The sequence below is a fragment of the Plecotus auritus genome, assembly GCF_963455305.1.
Source record: "Plecotus auritus genome assembly, chromosome: 3".
NCBI lineage: Eukaryota > Metazoa > Chordata > Mammalia > Chiroptera > Vespertilionidae > Plecotus > Plecotus auritus.
This window is the reverse complement of record NC_137772.1, coordinates 224,193,870-224,213,687: the sequence shown is the minus strand read 5'-3', so window position 1 is coordinate 224,213,687 and position 19,818 is coordinate 224,193,870. Positions and strand designations below refer to the sequence as shown.

Sequence of the window (19,818 nt, the reverse complement as noted above, 5' to 3'; positions counted from 1 at the left end):
CTGAGGAATTATTCCGTAGTTGAAGCCAATTTGTATCAGTCATTAGATAGTTCCAACTTTTTCATCCAATTTGTGGGACTAAAATTAAGCCATCTGAAGTTCATTCTGCTCCAAGTGAAAAACTAGCATTATTGTGAATGCTATTCAGCTAAGTTGAGTTAAAATGTTGAATAATAAAGGCCTTTTTTTTTTGCAATGATAATCTATATATATATAAGGCTAAGTGACCAACCATACTACTGACCGGCCGGGACATATAACGTGCCCTGGCAATATAAAAATAAATGTTGGCTCCCGCGTATGCGATACACATAAAGCTCGCTCTGGCGCCAATTGCACACGTGTGTTTCAATATGTCCTTGTTGATTGTGAATTTGGTTGACACTTCTATTTTAAAGGGTGAATAGCAATATTAAAATATTTCTTCTAATTAATTTCCTTTCAGTGTGCACAAATCCGTGCACCAGGCCAACAGTACTCATATAAAATTGGATATGGCCCAGAATAGACTAACATTCTTGGTGAATTCATTACCGCATGGAGCAGAAAGGCACTTGGAACTGGGTGTGGTTAATAATTTCATCCAAACAAGCTAAAATTATACCAATTGAATTCAAAATCATAGTTGTCAAAATTTTACAAGTATTTTTTTTCAATCCTCACCTGAGGATACATTCTTATTGTTTTTTTTAGAGAGCAAAGAAGAGGGAATGAGAGAGAGAGAGAGCAACATCAATAGGTTGCCTCCATTACGTGCCCCAACCCAGGATCAAATCTGAAACCTGAGTATGTGCCTTGATCAGGAATCAAACCCTGGACCCTTTGGTGCACTGGACAACTCTCCAACCGAGCCACGCCGGCCAGGGCTTCAAGTATGTTTTTCATAGAGTAATTGAACCACAAACTTTTTGTGACAAAGCTGTTAGATTAAAAAAATAATAACTTCCACAGGGCAGTAATGTTTTTCTCTATGCCCCTCACCAGCTGGAGTTCGGAAGTTGCCTTTACAAACCAACTTAAGCACCAAAAAACCCCACAAACGTCAGCCTTTGAGCCTTTTAGCAAAATGCAATTATTACAAAGTTGCAACGGGAAACATCTCTGTGGAAGTGAGGGGGAGGAAGCAACTTTCCTCTGGCCGGGAGGTTCTCACTGGTCTAACAATCAAATAGACATGAGACAGACTAGCAAGAGAAAACAACCAAATTCAATACATTCACATGGGAACCCCGAATGCATGAGTCAGAGACCCCCACTTACACCAGAGTTCAGAGACAGCAAGGGGAAATGGGTGCATATGGCATTCTGAGCTGGGGGTGAGGGAAGCTGCCTTGGGGGCTTCAGGCCCTGCAGGTCCCTAAGAGCAGCTGTTCAGAATCAGCAGTCTCCTTGCCTACAGACAGGTTTACGAAGGCTATCTGCGATGGTCTCCTGGGCAAGGCCTGATTCAAATTCCTCAATGGGGGGGGGGGAGGGAGGGGGGGACGCGGGGGGGCAGAAGTTTCTCTTCAGGGCACAGGACTCAGTCGCCTTGAACTAATAACCCGCATGGCCCTGGGCTCATCTTGGGGTGGCTCCATCAGAACCCCCACAGAAGCAATAGAACTTGGGCAATTGAAATGTCCAAAGAATGATTTTCAAGTTCTGTAATTACACCTTGAAATGTTGTGGCAATACCTCAACTTGTAAGAACCCCCCCGCCCACCCCACCCCCGGTTTTAACTGCATACATTTGCACTCGTCTAAATGTAAGGACACTGCAAAGGCCCCTACTTCGCAACCTGAATGTGGTGAAACATTGGGGACAGGGAGCCCCTCCCCTCCGAGGGCCGGCGGTGGCTCTGCAGGGCACCACACGCGGCTCCGGCCTCAGTTTCTCCTTCGGGATAGTCCGAGTCCTTCCGGTTCCCACCGCTCCCGGCATCCCGCGGGGCAGCCACGTGAGAGAGCGAGAAAGCACCGCCCCCCAGGCACGCATGCGCACAGCCCGGCACTCCGAGCCACCAACTCGCCCCCGCCCACGCGGGCCCACGCCACGCGCACGCGCACGCGCCCCTCGGGCGGCTGGGCTCTCGGGTCCCGGGTCCCGGGTCCCGCCCCTCGCGCCTGGCTCCCGGGCTGCCCGCAGCGTGCGCTCCGGAGGTGGGCGGGGCTGGGGGCGGTGCCCCGGAGGGGGCGGGGCCGCGGACGGCTGAGTGGGGGAGTCCCGGTGAGGGGGGGGCGGGCGCCCCGGCGGTGGGCGGGGCGGCGCTGGCGGGCGGGCCGAGGTGGGAGGGCTGGGCCCGCGGGCTGCGGCGGCTCTGGGTTTGGCGCTGGCGGAGGCGCCATGGAGGCGGACGCGGGGCCGGTGCCGATGCCGGAGCCGGCGCCGAGCTCAGAGCAGGGCCCGGACCCCGAGGAGGGCGCGCGGGCCGAGTTCGCGGCGCTGCACGGCCCAGCGCTGCGCGCGTCGGGGGTCCCCGAGCGGTACTGGGGCCGCCTCCTGCACAAGCTGGAGCACGAGGTGCGGGCCGGGGTGACGCGGGGAGGTCGAGGCGCCGGGAGGCGCGGGCCCTGGGCACCCCGGGGCTGCACCGCCTGGGTCCTCGCACCGGGAAGGGTGTGGTCTGCGGGCCCGCCCTTGGCGGGGAACCGCTGGAGTTTGGCGGCCGGGTGGCGGGCTGGGTCCGCCTGGGAAAGGCTGGACACGTGCGGAGAAGGGGTGGGGGGGGCTCGTGGTGTGCCCCGCCGGGCAGGTCTCAGGGAGTTGAGGGCGGTGTGGATGGACGAGGCCGGAGAAGCTGGCAGAGAAGAGCCACGAATGCCGTGATGACCGACTTAGACTTTGCGTCCCTGGCAGTTTAGGAGCCGCCTAAAGTGGGGGGCCTGGGAGTGGCGGCCACGGCCTGTACCTGTGGCCCGGTCCTGCCAGCACCCGGGGCTGGCCAAGGCCGCGCGGAACCTGGAACTAATGTGTGCCAGGCCCTGAGCTGACTGCTCCAGCTCCACGCCCAGAGCAGCCCCGGGAGGAGTCAGAGTCATTACCCCATTATACGGTTGAGAAAACTGAGGCTCGGGAAAGAGGAAGTGACTCTCCCAAAGTTGGTCAGAACTGGAAGCTTTCAGCCACTGCCTCCCTCTGGGAGAACGGGAGCCCCATGAATTTGTGTGGCTTTAATTCTCGGCCATAAAATGTGTTCGTGTTCCTCATTTGACTTGAGCCTGACTCACCCGCATTTTGCAGATTAAAGGAAACAGCCTGGGAGACTGCTGTTTGTGCTCCGGCTTGTGCGGGAGGACAAATCTAAAGGAAAATGAAAACGTCCCAGATAGGTGTAGGTTCTCCCTTTTTGTGGGGACAGCTCTATTCCGCTCACCAGCTGCTCTGGCCTGGGCCTCCACCAGGGGAGGGGGGTGGGGGGCGGGGCGGGGTCTTAGCTAAGGGGTGGCCCCTGGTTTGGGGTAGTTGGCCCAATGCTGAAGACAGCACACTTTCACAGGCCAGCTAGTGGGTCCTTCTCAGGGGGCTGCCTCCTGGGGCTGAGGCAGACCAAGTGATGAGGGGAACAATCCCCTCTCTCAGCCGGTTTCTGTATCTGCAAAGTTGGGGTTGGACCAAGTACCTTCCTGCTCCAAAGACAGGCAGTTGCTGTAAAGATACAATGTCAACCGCAGATAGTACATACCTATCTTTTGTAACAGAGAACGTCCTTCTCCCTCCCCCTCCCCCTCCCCAATGACTTGCCCTGGGGTGGGAGGGGACCCAGCAGGGTGTTAGGATAAGAGGTCCTCACTCGCTCCAGCCCAGCCAGCCTCCATGGGCAGTAAGCTCTGACTTGGGCAAGTCACTCACCCAATGGATCCTCCACCTAGAAACCGGAGTCTTGCCCTGGCCCGGTGGCTCGGTTGGTCCGAGCCTCATCCCCTACACCACAAAAGGTGTGGGTTTGATTCCCAGTCGGCGCACCTACCTAGGTTATGGATCTGATCCCCAGTCTGGGCGAGTATAGGAGGCAACCAGTCAATGTTTCTCACATCCATGTCTGTCTCTCTCGCCCTTCCTCTCTCAAATCAATAAAGCATCCTTTAAACACACACACACACACACACACACCCCTTAGAAATCGGCAGTCTTGGCAGGGAGGGCTAGGGAGGCGTGAGGTGAGTTGCCACCAGTGCCCCCTCTGCCCTGCCAGCCCCTGCTCTGACCCCGTGTTTTTCCACGGCCTCGCTGCTGCTCTGAGTTTTGGGCAGAGTGGTGAGTCACGGCTTTGCCTGACCCACCCTGCAGTCATTGTTTCAGGGGAGCCTGCTGCTGCGAACCCCGACGTGGGGAGGGCACACCCCAGTGGCACAGGCACCCGCCCGCAGGGATGGGTCATCCGCAAGGCGATGACCCTGGCGCCTGGCCTCAAAAGAAAGGTCCCTTGGAAAGGCTGGGGAAGTGTTTAAAAACAAATTTCAGCACTTCCACCGTGGAGGGACGGTGGTCACGCCCACCCCACAGCCGGGGAGAAGGCAGCCCTGGGGAGAAGGCAGCCCTGAGGACGCCCTCTACCCCCAGGCCTTAGGTTGCCCCCACCGTGCACCCTGGCCTCTGACTGTCTCCTCCGTAAGATCTCCAGGGCCAGCACCACCTAGCCGGTCCTCTCAAACGGCCCAGCCCCACTTCGCTCTGCCACTCGGCCGCAGCTCCCTGGGCAAGATCCTGAGTGCTCCATCCTCACGCCCCAAGGTGCCTGTGCCCGGGTGGCTGCAGGTTTCCGACTGCTGGGGGGAATTTTTCATCTTTTTTAAATAATGGTGAGAAATAGGTTTTCGGGAGAGTTGGCCTTTGCTGAGTCCCTGCTGTGTGCCAGGGACTCCTGTGCACCGCTGTGTTGGCCTAGCCGGCAAAGCTATCCTGGAGGGCGATGGTACCCCCCCCCCCCCGCCTCCCACCCGGTGCCAGGCCTCCAAAGTGGAATGCTGGGAGGAGGTGCTTTCGGAGCACTTGATGGGCTCAGGTTCTGGCCCTTTGTGTGTGTTCATCGTGAATCCTCCCAACAGCCCTCTGAGGCAGGTCCTAACGTGCCAATGTGTGGATGGGGAAACTGAGGCGCGGCGTGGCTCATTGTCTCGCTCGAGGTCACACAGCCCGGCTCCAGAGCACACGGGCTGACTCCTCCTCTTCACCCGCTGCACGGGGCTGGCAGTTGTCCTTTGCCAGGGGAACCCGGGGACCAAGGCCTTTATCTTCCTGGCCCGGACCTCAGCAGACCAGCCCCGACCCCCAGGTCACGCTTCCTGCGGGCCTGGCTGCTGCGGGGGGGGGGGGGGGGGGGTGCTGGCGCGCGGTGACCACAGGAGGCTCGGACACCTGTTTCCCTCTGGGTTTTCTCAGCTGCCCTGGTGCTTGAGGAGTTCCTCTGCTGAGAGCAAAATTGGGGTGAGACCCCAAGATCGTGACCTTCATTGGCTTCCAGTGTGACCAGAGCCACACACACACACACACTGCCTCGTTTTCCCCGTGCAGCCGGGGCCAGAGTAGACAAGATTTGGACACGTTCTTGCAGGCCCGCTGCTAAGCATGGTCCCGCGGGGCAGGCTGGGTCCCAGTTCTGACTGTGCTCTCTTCAGGAGCCTCGGTTTCCCCACCTGTGAAATGGGTAGATGGCGATCAGTAGGTCCTGCTTCTCCTGAGGGGTTTAGTTTGACCTGGAGGCCGGGAGCGGAAGTCCGGCTGCGGTGAGGGTTCAGGGCTGGGCGTCCCTCCGACACGCGCGCTGCGGCCCCCAGGTGTTCGACGCGGGGGAGATGTTCGGGATCATGCAAGTGGAGGAAGTGGAGGAGGAGAGTGAGGACGAGGCCGCCCGGGAAGCGCACAAGAAGAAGCCCAACCCGGGCAGCGAGCTCTGCTACAAGGTCATCGTGACCAACGAGAACGGGCTCCAGGCGGCCGACCCCAACAGGTAGGGCCGGGGCGGGACGTCACCCGCGTGTGGCCGTCAGGGCCAGGCTTCCTTTCCGAGGTCTCCCCAAGGCCGCGGGCTCCTGGGTGACGAGCCCTGTGGCCGCGGGCTGCGGCGGCCCTGGTACGGGTGGCACCCCGTGTGGGTCGTGTCCCTGAGCGCATCCTCAGTGGTGGCACAGCAGGTGATGAGTTCTGGTTTAGCTGATGAGGCGGGAAGGACTTCTCCAGGGCCCGTCGCTGTGGAGTGTGGGTGTCAAAACCATTGCACTCTTAGTGGGGAACCCCACTTTTACGAGGATGCCTGGCCTCTCCCCGTCTCCTGAATCTGCATCTCCAGGTGGCGCCCTGGGACCCAACATGTCCTGTGGGGCTTTGTTCCCAGGACTGAGGAGTGTGGTCTGGTTGAGTCCCCAGGGGAGGACACTGAGCCCAGAGCAGGGCGGGCCTTGTCCGCGGCCACAGGGTGGACAGGGCAGAGCTGAGACTGGACCCCAGCTCCCTGCTTCCCAGGGGCCGCCCGCCAGGACAGGCCTGCAGGTCCCTCCGCCAGACTTTGCTGGCACCTGGAGGGAGAACCCTGTTGGCCTCTGGGAGTCGTCAGGCCCCGTGTCCGTGGCTCTTCAGGGAAGAGGTGGTGGGAGTGGCCACCCAGGTGGGTACAGCCCCAGCACCTCCACCACCTGCTCTCTGACGCAGACGCTCCCGGCCCTTCTTTCCCACGAAGCTCAGCGCTGCCAGCCTCCACCTGCGCCTGCTCCGCTCCCGCCTGTGGGCGCCCGGGGCCCAGGCCCAGGGAATCGGGCAGGTGATACCTCAGGGAGCTGTCACTGCGCCACGTGGTCATGAACTCCAAGCAGGAGGCCAGACGCACCTTCACTTGCTCTAGAGCAGTGGTCGGCAAACCGCGGCTCGCGAGCCACATGGGGCTCTTTGGCCCCTTGAGTGTTCTAACACCACTTCTTCAAAATAGACTCGCCCAGGCCAAAAACCGACTTCTGCGCACGGGCCACGAAGTTTCAATCGCACTGTACGTGCGCGCCCGCACGTGGTATTTTGTGGAAGAGCCACACTCAAGGGACCAAAGAGCCGCATGTGGCTCTCGAGCCGCGGTTTGCCGACCACTGCTTTAGGGGATCCAAAGTAACAGTCTTCATGTCCGTGGGGAAGGTCCCAGGACCCGCTCAGATGCCAAACCCCCGCTGCTCACGTGCCCTGGATAAATGGCATAGCACAGGCAGGGCAGGAGTGGGTCTGCAGTTGTAAGTACGTGAAGCAGCTCATTCTTGTGTTATTGATTAGTTACTGTGTTATTTTCCCTGCGAACAACTGTAACCGTACATTTATCCCACCCTGTGTTTGCCTGTAACCTACCACACCCTGTGTATGTTGAATCACCTCTGGGTTACTTATAATACCCACTACACCTCACGTGTGTAAGCTATTGTGCTCTGTGGTTCAGGGAACAGTGGTCAGAAAGTGTCTGCACATGTTCCGTACAGATGCCACCCTCGTAGGCCTGACCACACAGCACGCCGGCGACCCCGCGGCGGGCGGCAAACGTTTCAGCCTGAGGTTGCTGAAGCCCGAGGCTGCGGGGGGCCGGCTGTGCAAGCTCAGAGTCGAGACTGCCGAGCCTGCCAGCCAGCCTAAGACCCGGCACATTAGCCGTCACGGTCATTTTAGCCAAGGAGCATGCCAGGCCCATTCACCTGTTCATGTGGGGTCGGCGTCTGGCAGCCCTGTCCTGGGGGCAGGAGGGCGGGCATGGCCTTGGCCTCAGCCCCTCCGCGCTGTATGGGTGCCCTGCAGCTCCCCCTGCCCCAGGCTCCTCCGGGGAAACCAGGGTGTGGGCTGCCGGTGTCCATATGTGTGGGGACCTAAGGCCTCGCCCGAAAGAAGGCGGTGGTGCTTCCCAGGAGGTGCCCAGAGGGCCCGGCGAGTGTGATGAGCTCCACGTGGCGGCTCCTGTGAGCACCTGCCCGCTGCCGGCCGCCCAGCCTGTGCGTGGCCGGGCTGCGGGTACAGGTGCGCGGCATGGGGCAGTGACTCCCCGTTCCGGTGGTCGCCGTAATAATCACGGCGCACAGCCAGCACTTGTGTGCTCCGTCTCCTGTGCTCTATCGGCCGGGGTAGGACGTAGGCCCCCGTTGTCCTGTTTCAGAAACGGGTGGAGGCATGTGCCCACGGCCACACCGTGAGCGGTCGGTGGAGTGCAGGTCCAGGCCACAGCCCCGGCCCCCCTTCCTCTCGTCCCCTGCTGCTTCCCTTCTCGCGGTGCCCGCGTGGCAGCCTCACCCCGTGGCCTGTGCCTGCAGCATCTTCCTCATCGACCACGCCTGGACGTGCCGCGTGGAGCACGCCCGCCAGCAGCTGCAGCAGATCCCGGGGCTGCTGCACCGCATGGCCAACCTGATGGGCGTCGCGTTCCACGGGGAGCTGCCCAGCGCCGAGGCCGTGGACCAGGTGCTGGAGGAGATGTGGAAGTTCAACCAGACCTACCAGCTGTCCCACGGGGTGAGTGTGCGGGGGGAGGGGCAGAGGGCGGACACGGACACGGGCCTTCACTGCCCATGTGATCAGGGCGGGTGGGCGGCCGGGAGCCCGGACCCAGCCGGCCTCCACCCCACCGTGAGCAAGCTCCCCACCTCCCGTGGCTTCATCGTGGGCCTGTTACCTGCCTCGGGACCAGCCAATACCCGGACCCAGGTGTCTGCGTGGATTTAATATCACAGGACACGCCCTTCCCAGACCCCTACACCTGGGCTGCCTCTGTCCTGGCGCCTTAGGGGGGCGAGTTGAGTCCTGTCGGCACGTGTCCTCGGGCTTTCGGCACCCCGCCCCCGGCCCCCGCTCACCCTCGGCTCCAGCCCTCACCGCTCTGAGGTTGGGAAAAACAAGTTGTTTCTCAGGATCTCAGCTTCAATGTCACCTCCCCTGAACAACAAGTCTCCCGTCTGCCCCCTCCCCCCAGCCCTGGTCATACACACAAGACCTCACACATCCACGCCTTGTTTCCACGTGCCTTCAGCACTCGGCAACCACCCCGTCGGCGGCCTGTGTCCTGGTCTGCCAGGCGGGGCCACGTCCCGGAGGCCCCGTGTCCAAGGGCCTGGGGTCTGCGTGACAGCCGCTCCGCGCTCAGGGCGCTGGGTGGTTGGAGCCAGGTGCGTGGATGGGCGGGTGGCTGGGCCGTGGACGAGGGCCGTGTCTCTGCCCACAGACGGCCGAGGAGAAGGTGCCAGTGTGGTACATCATGGACGAGTTCGGCTCACGCATCCAGCACGCGGACGTGCCCAGCTTCGCCACGGCGCCCTTCTTCTACATGCCCCAGCAGGTGGCCTACACACTGCTGTGGCCCCTGAGGGACCTGGACACGGGCGGTAAGTCAGACGCCCGCCCCCTCGGAGGTGGCCCGGCCGTCTCCTGCCACCCCTGATCGGCCCGCATGTCTCGCTGCAGAGGAGGTGACCCGGGACTTTGCCTACGGAGAGACAGACCCCCTGGTCCGGAGGTGCATGCTGCTGCCCTGGGCGCCCGCCGACCTGCTGGACGTCAGCTCCCGCACTCCCGAGCCGCCCGCCGCGCACTACCAGGTGCTGCCTGCCCCTGCCTCCCTCCCCTGGGCCTGTTGCCTGGTGGTCAGGAGCACCCTCCACCCATCGCCAGACGTTCCTGAATGACACCAGCCCCGTGGGGTGGGGAAGAGGGGGAGCGTCTGAGAGACAAGGGGCTCGGAGCTCGGGCCTGTGGCTGCACCGCTTGGGCGTCGGCCCAAGCCCTGCCCCGGCACTGCCGCTGGGGCCGTCCTCTCCAAGGAGCTGGGTGCTGGGCCCGGTGGTCAGGGCCGCTCTTCTCCATCTTCGTTCCCGCATCTCCTGACTCTGCCCTCCCCGGGGACAGCAAAGGTGCTTTCAGTCTGTGCACAGCCTCTCGGTCAGGGCCCCGCCAGGACACACCGGCCCCTCACCAGTGCCGGCCTGGTGGTGAGCTTAGTGCACGGCCCAGTATGTGGGGGCCAGCTCAGGGAGCCGGGTTAGTGAGGCCTGGGGTGAGCGGGGCAGTGGGGCCTGTAGGAACACAGCCACTGCCAGGGCCGGGCAGGGTTAGCGCCGGCCCATTCCCTCCCCTGCCCTCTGGTCTCCTGCCACTGCCTGCTGTCGGCCGGTCCCAGTTGGAAACCAGGCAACAAGGGAGCCTGTGCTTAGCCCTTCGGGGCGCCCTCTGCTGTGGTCCTTACAACCACGGGACCAACAGTCCTGTTTCTGCCTTCGTCGTACTGAGGGCGAGGAAACTGAGGTACAGAGAGGTTAAGTAACTTGCCAAAGGTCACACAGCCGGTGAGAGAACCGGAGTCCAAAACTAAGGGGACCTGATAGCTTCCGAGCAGAGGCCACACACCTCTGCCTCACTTCCCCCTGTCTTGAAGCCGCCTTATCCCCCAGCACGCAGCCGCTCACGGAATGCCTCGGGCTGTGGGGCGGAGGGAACACGTCACCTGGGGTTACTGTGGGAAGTGCCGTGTGGTGCTGGCGGTTCTGGGTGCTGCTGATTGGGAGGTGGGGTGCAGCGGGTCCTGCTGGCACTCTTCCCGCGAATCCCGGGTCATCACCACTGGTGATGGAACTAGCCATGCCCAGGACTCCGTGGCCACCCTTCTTGGTTCAGAGGCGTTTCGGAGGCTCGTACAGGGCATGCGCCTCGTAGGTGCTTAGTAAACGTTTGGAAAGTGAGTGAAAGCAAAGGAGTGAGGCTTAAGAATGGCTGAGGGACAGAGGCTGCCTGGTCTTTTTTTTTTTTAATATGTTTATTGATTTCTGAGAGGAAGAGTGAGAGAGAGAGACATCAGTGATGAGAGAGAATCATTGATCAGCTGCCTCCTGCACGCCCCCTACTGGGGATCGAGCCCACAACCCGGGCCTGTGCCCTGACCGGGAATCGAGCCGTGACCTCCTGGTTCACAGGTCCGCGCTCAACCACTGAGCCACGCCAGCCGGGCAAGACTTCCTGATCTTAGTGTTGTTTGTTAGGGGGACATGAATTAAAATGTCTTTTTTCCTTGGGTCGCCCTCTCCTGGCCAGGAAGAGGGATGAGAGGCCCAACCCTGAACCCCCCTGGGTGTTTGACCACATCGGCCCCATCGGGCTGAGGCCTGAGCTCTGGGCCTGGTCGCCTGCTTAGTTAGTTATCGCCGGGAGCAAGCCGCTCCAGCTTCAAACAGCAGACGTGTGTCATCACACACCGTCTGTGCTGGGAGGCACAGTCAGGCGCCAGCCAGAGCCGCCTCCGGAGCCTGGGCGCTGAGACCTGCTTCCACGCCGGCAAGTGTGGCTGCTGGCAGGAGGCCGGTGTCCTCACCGGATGGCAGCTCACTGCTCTCAGAGCAGGTGACCCAGGAGCAGGGGGAGGAAGCCCCAGGCCTTGGGTGAACTTGCATAATGTTGTTTCACTTCCTGCTGGTTAAAAGCTGCTCATTCAGCCCACACACAAGGGAAGGCGGATGAAGCCGTTCTAAGGGAGGTCGAAGGGTCGGGGGGCGTGCTCTAGGCCACCAGGCTGCGCAGGCGTAGAGCAGGCCCTCCCGGGCAGGCGGGCACCTGCCGCCGTGGTTTGGAGGTGGACTGAGAAACGGGCTGTCCAGCAGCTGCGGGGCTTGGAGCCCAGACCCCCGGGGGTGAGGGGGGCGGAAGCTCTGGTGAAAGGCTCCACGTGAGGGCTGGCTGGGTGTGCCCCCAGATCCTAAGCCCTGGGGTGCCGGGATGGGGAGGGGGGGCTCGTGGCTTCCTTTCTCGAAGGCCCGTCTCCACCTCCCACGTCTTTCCTTCCAGGCCATTTTGGAGGAAAACAAGGAGAAGCTGCCTCTGGCCATCGATCCGGTGGTGCGTCCCAGCGACCACATCTTCAAGTGCGTACCCTCAGCTTCCAGCCAGACCCCCTGGGCCCCGTTGCGCTCACAGACACACCCCCTCGCCCTCCAGTTCCACGGCTCCCACAGCAGCACCCGCTCAGCGAGGCGCTCCTAGGCCCGCTCTGTCCTGGGGCACCGTGGTGACTAAGACGCCAGAAGTGGGGTTCTTAGGGCCACAGAATGCTGCAGGCAGTGAGGGGTGAGCGGGCCCTGGAGGGGGAGTTTAAAGTCACCTGGAAGGACAGGACTCGGCAGTGAGTGTGCTGGTGGCAGGCGGAGGACCCCGGAGCTGGGTCCCGCCCTGCCCTGTCCTAAGGCTCCACGCGGGACTGCTGTGTGCGCCCAGGTCCTCGGAGTAAACACAGCCAGGCCCGTGCGTGCCGGCCCCAAGGGCTGGGAGCCGTGCTGGGCACCCAGGAAGGGCAGCTGGGCTGCCAGGCGGGGCTGCGCCCGTCCTCAGGTGTGGGCTGGAGGGTTACATGAGGCCAGGCAGCAGGCCCCAGCCGTAGCAACGGATGCTCCATTCTACAGATGAGGAAGTGGGGGTGCAGAGCCCCACCCACCATGTGGACAGGCTCAAGGCGGGTCTCACTCGGCGGGGACTGGCCTCTGCCTCCAGGGGGAGCCCCTCCAGCTGCCATACCTGGTCTAGCCAGAAAGAGCAGCACCTCCCGTCACCCCGTCCGCCAGTCCTGGGGGTTCTTCCCGCCGCCCAGCCCGAGGCCCACTGCCCAGCACCCCTCCACCTCCCTGAGCTGCTCCCTGCCCCAGTCCTGCCAGCAGCCCAGCCCCGCTCCTCTCTCCTCCCGGAGCCCCTCCCAGGCGGGCCTCCTGCCTCCACCTCAACCCCAGCGGACAGGCGCCCGGGTCCTGACCACACCTCCGCCCAGGGCCAGCGCAAGGCGGGCACAGCGAGCACCAGGGTGGGAGGAGGCCTGTCCGGGGCACGTGTCTGAGCAGCACGCTCCCCTGGGGCACCCGGGGCACCAGCTCCTCTAAGGGTCGGGCTCCTGGTGAGTCTGTGGGCAGCGGGTGTCGACGGTCCCTGGGTGTCCACGGAGGGAAGAGCCGTATCGGTGCACCCCTCGGGTTACCCCGTTTCACCCTAACAAGGCGGCCCCTTCCAGGCGGGAGAGCGGGTTGTAAGGGTCCGAGTAGCTCGTCTCCACGGCCGGGCGGGGCCCCTTCCGCCTGACCAGCCCCTCTCCCTGCAGGGTCCACACGGACGTGCAGCAGGTGCTCAGCCACCTCACGCACCCCCGCTTCACCTTCACGCAGAGCGAGGCGGACGCCGACATCCTCTACCACTTCTCACACTTCAAGGACTACAGGTGAGGCCCTCCCTCCAGGCCCTGAGCCCGCCCCGCCCCCGCCCCCCACAGCCCCTGAGCCGGTCCCTCCTCGGCCGCAGGCGGCTCAGCCAAGAGAGGCCTCACGTGCTGCTGAACCAGTTCCCCTGCGAGAGCCTGCTGACCGTGAAGGACTGCCTGGCCTCCATCGCACGCCGGGCGGGGGGCCCCGAGGGCCCGGCCTGGCTGCCCCGCACCTTCAACCTGCGCACCGAGCTGCCCCAGTTCGTCAGCTGCTTCCAGCAGCGGGAGAGGCGGTGAGCCCCCACCTACCGTTCCGGGGCCCTGCCTGCCATCCCGGGGGCCCCACCCACAGTCCCAGGGCCTCACCCCCTGTCCCGGGGGGCGGGGGAGGGCCTGGTTGAGACCCTCCACTGTGCAGGGTCCAGGCCTCGCCTCCTGATCCCCAAGGCCCCGCCTCTGACCTCTGCGGTGACGCGGCCTCCCTCAGCCCGGGATGGGGGGCAGGCAGGGGGCCTGGGTGCCCCTCTCTCCCCAGGTCCCGGGGGCCGTTGCCTGGGAGGGGCCCGGGCACAGCCAGCCTCCCTTCTGCTCCAGGGGCGAGGACAACCACTGGATCTGCAAGCCCTGGAACCTGGCACGCAGCCTAGACACCCATATCACCAGGAGCCTCCACAGCGTCATCCGGCACCGCGAGAGCAGCCCCAAGGTGGTCCCGCCGTGGGCGAGGGCGCTCGGTGCCCAGGCTGGGGTGGCCACTGGGCGGGGGACAGGTCTAGCGCACACCCCATTCCTTCCCCTGCCCTGCCAGCAGGGAGGGGCCCTGGCAGTCCGGTGAGAGGAGGGAGCCCAGGAGGGTCCCCGCACGCTGCACCATGGGTTGGAGGGAGGCGGCCGGGCCGAGGAGCCCTGGGGCCCTGGACGGAGGTGCTGCAGTGCACGGGCACCAGGCGGCAGTGTCGGGCGCTGGAGGGCACAGAGCTTGCACTGGGCCAAGGCCAAGGCCGAGGCAAGGGGGGCGGCCCCAGCACCGTCACTGCCGGTCCCCCTGGAACGGGGCCGGTGGGTTTCAGGTTTCTCCCAAAACCTGAACTGGTGGGACCTTTTCCTTCAAGTGAAGCAAAGGAGAGAGAAGCGAACTGTCCCAGGCTAGACGAGGGTCCGGACGGGCAGAGGAAGGAGAGCCGGGGTGCAGGTCCCTCCAGGTGGGGGACGGCGTTGGGCGGTCCCATAGGCGCGAGCCCTCAGCTGGCGAGGCCCGGTGCTCTCCCCTGCCAAGGTGCTGTGGGACCCCCGTGAGCCTGCGTCCGTGCCCTGCAGGTGGTGTGCAAGTACATTGAGAGTCCTGTCTTGTTCCTTCGAGAAGACGTGGGGAGGGTCAAGTTCGACGTCCGCTACATCGTGCTGCTGCGCTCGGTGAAGCCCCTCAGGTTGTTCGTGTACGACGTGTTCTGGCTGCGCTTCTCCAACCGGTAACGGAGAGACTGGCGGGCGGGCGGGCGGGGGCCGGCGAGGGGTGGGGCCTCAGACGGGAAGTCCTTGCCCGCGCACCGCCACCGTAAGGGACGTTGGCCTCCTTGTAAAACGGGCACCCACACCTGTGGGCTGCGATGACGTTTAGGGGCCTCCGGGGAGTCCCCATGGGGCCACGGGAACGGGTGCCCTGCCGGCGGGACCCACTCAGGTCTGCCTGCTGGTCCTGCAGGCCCTTTGCCCTCACCGACCTGGACGACTACGAGAAACATTTCACTGTCATGAACTACGACCCGGAAGTGGTACTGAAGCAGGTAAGGACGGGGCGGGGGGAGGGCTCCTGGGGAGCAGGCAGGCTGTGTAGGCAGGAGTTGCCTCTGACCCCGTGCTATCTCAGCAGCCCCCCTGCGGCTCTGAGATGACGGGGCGACCGAGGCTGCCCGGGCCCCCAGACGCACCACCTGCTTCCATTCAGACCTCTGAGCACTGGGGGAGGGGGGCAGCAGGGCACAGGGTCCCACGCGGGGGTGGGGGGTCGGGGGGCTGCTGGCCTGTGACCCTGCCTGGTTTCTCTGAACGCCCCGCACCCTCCGGGCGCCTGGAGCAAAGGGGCATCAGGGCAAAGCTGCTTTCACGGTTCGTGCAGCAAACCCCAGTCGGCCAGCGCGCACCTGGGGCAGGTGGGCACGGCCTGGCGGAAGCAGGCGGCTCTGGGCGGAGGGAGGAGGAAAGGAGCTGCAAGCCAAGCCTCGGTGCATCACCCCACACGCCCCCTCGCCTGCCGTGGTTACCCACCCCCACCCCCACCCCACACAGGCCTGGGGTGGCCTCCTCCCTCCGCCGGGGGCCACTCCGAAATGTGGAGGCGCTTCTTTTCTTTTTAATGTGTTTTTATTGATTTCAGAGAAGGGAGAGGGAGAGGGAGACAGAAACATCAGTGATGAGAGAGAATCATTGCTCAGCTGCCTCCTGCACGGCCCCGACTGGGGATCAACCCTGCGACCCGGGTGTGTGCCTTGACCAGGGATCGAACCGGGACCGCCTGGTCCACAGGTCGACGTTCAGCCCCTGAGCCACGCCGGCCGGGCTGAGAGGCCCGCCTTGATTCTGTTCAGCATGAGCTCATCCTAAACGAGGCACACGCCTGTTCTGCACATGTAGGTGTTGGTGTGAACAGCACCCTCGGGAACAAACCCCTGCGCTCTGCCCTTGCTGAGCACGTTTTAGGGTTCGTCGTTACTGTCCGTGCGGCTGCAGGCATTCCTGTCTCTCACTGGCGAACAAGCCGGAGCTCATTCCTGGGTTTTCCCTGCTCCTGAGCCTGCTGCGCTGGGCCAGGCCTGAGGTCCCCTAGGGCCGGTGCCACGTGCACCCCCGCAGGGGCAGTTGCTTCTTGTCCCTCTTCCTGTCCGGGGCTGCGCCCACGGGTCCCTGGGAGCCTGAGCCCTCACCCGGTCCCACACCGCTGTTGGACGTTGTCGCTGGGGGAACTGTCTTCCCTCTGCATCGAGAACGTGTCATCCTGGGGGCCCGTTTTCTTCTGGAGCCCCCATGTGTGGGGACACATGTCCAGGAGGGCGTGAGCGCCGGGCTCCCGTGGGCAGCCCATCGGTCTTTTCTGGGAGAAACCTGAGAAGCTGCTGCCCCCGGGCCGTGCAGACACGGGTCCCAGGCCTGTCCCCAGCGCGCTGACACGGGCGGGGGCGCGTCCGTCCGACCTCACAGCCTGCAGAGCCCTCTGCGTGCACTGTCTCCTGTGAGGCCCACAGCAGCCCTGCAAAGTAAGCTCGCTGGGCAGGGAGCATCGTCCCATTTCATAGATGAAGACACTGAGGCTGCGAGAAGTAAATCTGCATGTCCAGAGTTCAGACCCCAGCTCCTGCCTCCTTTGTGCCCCGAGAGGTGGGGTGGGTAAGCTGCTGGCGCTGACCCGTGGCCCCAGCGAGTGTCCGAGGCCCACGTGGGGCAGGTGACGGGCCCTGTGTCTGTCGCAGGTGCACTACGACGAGTTCATCCCTGAATTTGAGAAGCAGTACCCAGAATTCCCCTGGAGGAGCGTCCAGGTGAGTCCTGAGCGAAGCTGTAGGGGCCAGGGCCTCTGGTGGGCCACGTGGGGGTCTGCCTCCTCGGATGTCCTGCTCCTCCCACCGAGGTCAGGGAAGGGACGGTGAGGTGTGGAGGGAGACCTGGAGGGGCCTCAGGGCACCCTTGGGACAGGCAGGTGGCCACAGCCCTGCCTGTCCCAGGAACCGCAAATCTAAGGGGGCAGCAAGGACTCCGCTGGAGGTGCAGGCTGGCCTCCACGTCCCCGGGTGAGCGTGGCAGGTGCCCTGCACACCGTGGTGCAGAGGGGAGCCGGGGCTCAAGGCAGGAGACAGGCAGTGGTGCCAGGATTGAGGGGCAGGTGTGGGGCAGAGGAGGCTACAGCCAGGCCTGGAGAAACAAAGGATGGAGGAGGAGGTGACTCGGGCCTTTTGGGGGCTGGGGCTTGGGAAGGGGCAGCAAACCCCACATGGAGAGCCGCTCCAGGCAGCCCTGACCCAGCCGCCTGGTCCCCAGGCTGAGATCTTCCGGGCCTTCACGGAGCTGTTCCAGGCGGCGTGTGCTGAGCCACCACCCCAGGGCCTCTGCCACTACCCCTCGTCCCGGGCCGTGTATGCCATCGACCTCATGCTGAAGTGGGACAGCCATCCAGATGGTGAGGGGTCCCCGTCACCCAAACCCCTCACGCCCCCAAAGCCAGTGTCCAGAGCGGGCATCGCTGGCCAGGGCTGCTGGGCTGTCCTTTGCCGGGAGATCTGGGTCTGGGAGGCCCATCGTTCAGGGGCGACGGCCTGCGTGATGGAGAGCAAACAGGGAGGGTGGGGGGAGGGGCCACCCCGCTTCCTGGAGGCTCCGGAGAGTCGGGGCCGGGCCCTCGGGTCCTTCCGTGGAGGAGGCCCCAGGCCAGGCCTCCCAGGAGTGAGGTGCCTGCACTGTGTGCCCTCAGGGCAGCGAGTGATGCAGCCCCAGATCCTGGAGGTGAACTTCAACCCGGACTGCGAGCGCGCCTGCAGGTACCACCCCACCTTCTTCAACGACGTCTTCAGCACCTTGTTCCTGGACGAGCCCAGCGGCTGCCACGTCACCCGCCTGGTGTAGGCGCCCGGCCTCGGGCTCTGAGCTGCTGCTGCGGAGTCCCCCTCCTCCCCCGGGCCAGGCCGCCAGGTCCCGCTCCCCACCCTGGGCGAGGTCCTCCCTGAGGCCGGAGCAGGCCCATCACCCTGGCCCAGGCCGAGAGCCCGGCGCTGTGTACACCCCCCACACCTGTGCGGTGTTGCTCAGCTCAGCCCCAGCGTCATCGCTGAGTTCGGTTCCTGGCATCCATGTTTCCCGGGGCGTTAGCGAAAGGGGTTCTGGGGAGTGTGACGAGGCGGCCCCAGAAACAAGGCCCCCCAGGAACGCCTGTGGGAGCCCAAACATCAGCAGGGCCAGCGGCTCTGGTCCAGTCTGTTGAGGTGTAGTGGCTCCCCCAGAGCGGGGCCAGGCTCCTACCCCTCCCTTCGGCCCCGTGTGGCAGGCGTCCCCAGAACACCTTGGGGACCCTGCTTGCCAGATCCAGCCTTCTCGTGCCCCCATTTGCCCCCCCCCCCCGCCCCCCGCTCCCCAGAACCATCACCAGCAAACCTGTGGCCCCAGGGCAGCTGCTGATGCCTCGCTATCCAGCTCCGCGTGGTCCCGGCCTCCCTGGACTGCAGAGTCGCCCTCTCTGAGGGGGGGTGGCGGCGCTTGGGCGAGGGGACTTGGGGCAAGGGGACCGGCGTGGGCAGCAGAGCAACAGGCAGTGGGCGGCTTCGAGGGATGATTCCACTGAGAACTTCGCGTCAGATACATCCTCCACCAGAGTCCAGGGTCAGACGTCCCATTATTGTTACTCTTTCGTTTATGGGAAGAAAATACAAAGTTCTCGTTCGTAATGTCGTTTCTGAAATGTGGAGTCACATGCCAGCTGTAGCCGCAATGCGCCTGCCCAGCTAACGGGACAGTGGCGGGGCCTGCTTTGCTGTGTGTGCGTGTACGCGTGTGTGCGCGCGCATTTCATCCTGAAGCCAAGAGAAATCCTTGTAGTGAAACTGCACCAGACCGCGCCTCCCATCTCTGCCTGTCCATCCTCTGTGCTGACCAGGGCCTCGGCCCTTCCATGAGCCGAGGGGAGGCTTTGCGGGCAGGACAGCGCCTGCTTCCTCCCCGGGAGAGTGGCTGGCGTCTGTCCCCTCCTCGGTGCCTTCATGCTCTGGCCTCCCTGTGTCTGTGGGTCCCGGGGCCACAGGCCTGGCATTCTCTGCCAGCGGCTCTCCTCCTGGCTCAACCAAACTCTCCAGGTGTGAGACCCGGGAGGAGAAGTCGGGGTGCTCAGGGCCCAAGTCCCCATCTTAGACTGTTCCGCTGCCGTAATAAAATGCCGTAAACTGGCGGCTTAAACAACAGAAGCTTTTCTCACAGTCCTGGAGGCCGGGGGGTCCCGAGATCAAGGGACCAGCAGATGGGTGTCTGGGAGTCCACTTCCGGTTCATAGACATCATCTTGCTGTGTCCTCCCGTGCAGAGGGGTGAGGGATCTGCGGGGTCTATTAGGGCACTGATCCACTCCAGAAGGCTCCACCCTGTGACCTCATCACCCCAAAGGCCTCACTTCCTAATACCATCACATGGGGGTTAGGATGTCAACACATGAATTTGGGGAGACAGGCACCCCTCAGACCACAGCAGTTCCCTAACCCGGTGCCTGTGCGTTTCAGAGCAGGAAGTGGTGGGCAGGTGTGGACCCCAGGCCGCCGTGCACTCGGCCGGAGCGCTGAGCACTTACAGGGCCGGGCCGGGACTTCCTCCCGGTTTCCTCGTCCCGGGATGAGGGATCACCAGGGGCCCTCGCCGCTCAAGGGGCTGCCAGAGGGTCCAGGGAGCTGGTGCAAAAGAGGTGACGCCCTCCCGCTGAGCCTCTGGGCAGCGTGAGCGTGCTGGCCCTGTGTCCTCGTGGTCAGGGGACAGGAGGGGAGCCGAGACCTCACGCGCGGAAGCGGCTCCTGGGAAGGGTGCAGCCCCGAGGACCCGACAAACCTGCCAGGTGTGGGCTTTCCTGTTAAGCCAGCGTGGAAACGGCCCGCGGGGCCCTCGTGGCTATGACGGCCAGAAAGGAGAGCATGCTGCGAAGACCAGCG

At 63.5% G+C, this 19,818-nt stretch overlaps 1 protein-coding gene across 1 annotated transcript; it reads left to right on the top strand.

Moving 5' to 3' along the window:
* The first annotated feature begins 2,275 nt into the window (after positions 1–2,275).
* TTLL12 (tubulin tyrosine ligase like 12) lies at positions 2,276–19,079 on the top strand. The gene is made up of 14 exons (XM_080659336.1): positions 2,276–2,503; positions 5,758–5,930; positions 8,248–8,446; positions 9,153–9,312; positions 9,392–9,525; positions 11,759–11,835; positions 13,053–13,169; positions 13,250–13,444; positions 13,746–13,857; positions 14,469–14,620; positions 14,854–14,935; positions 16,616–16,684; positions 17,181–17,319; positions 17,611–19,079. The coding sequence occupies exons 1-14, from the start codon at positions 2,327–2,329 to the stop codon at positions 17,760–17,762; spliced, it is 1,938 nt and encodes a 645-aa protein (XP_080515462.1). The 5' UTR covers positions 2,276–2,326; the 3' UTR covers positions 17,763–19,079.
* Positions 19,080–19,818: the final 739 nt, after the last annotated feature.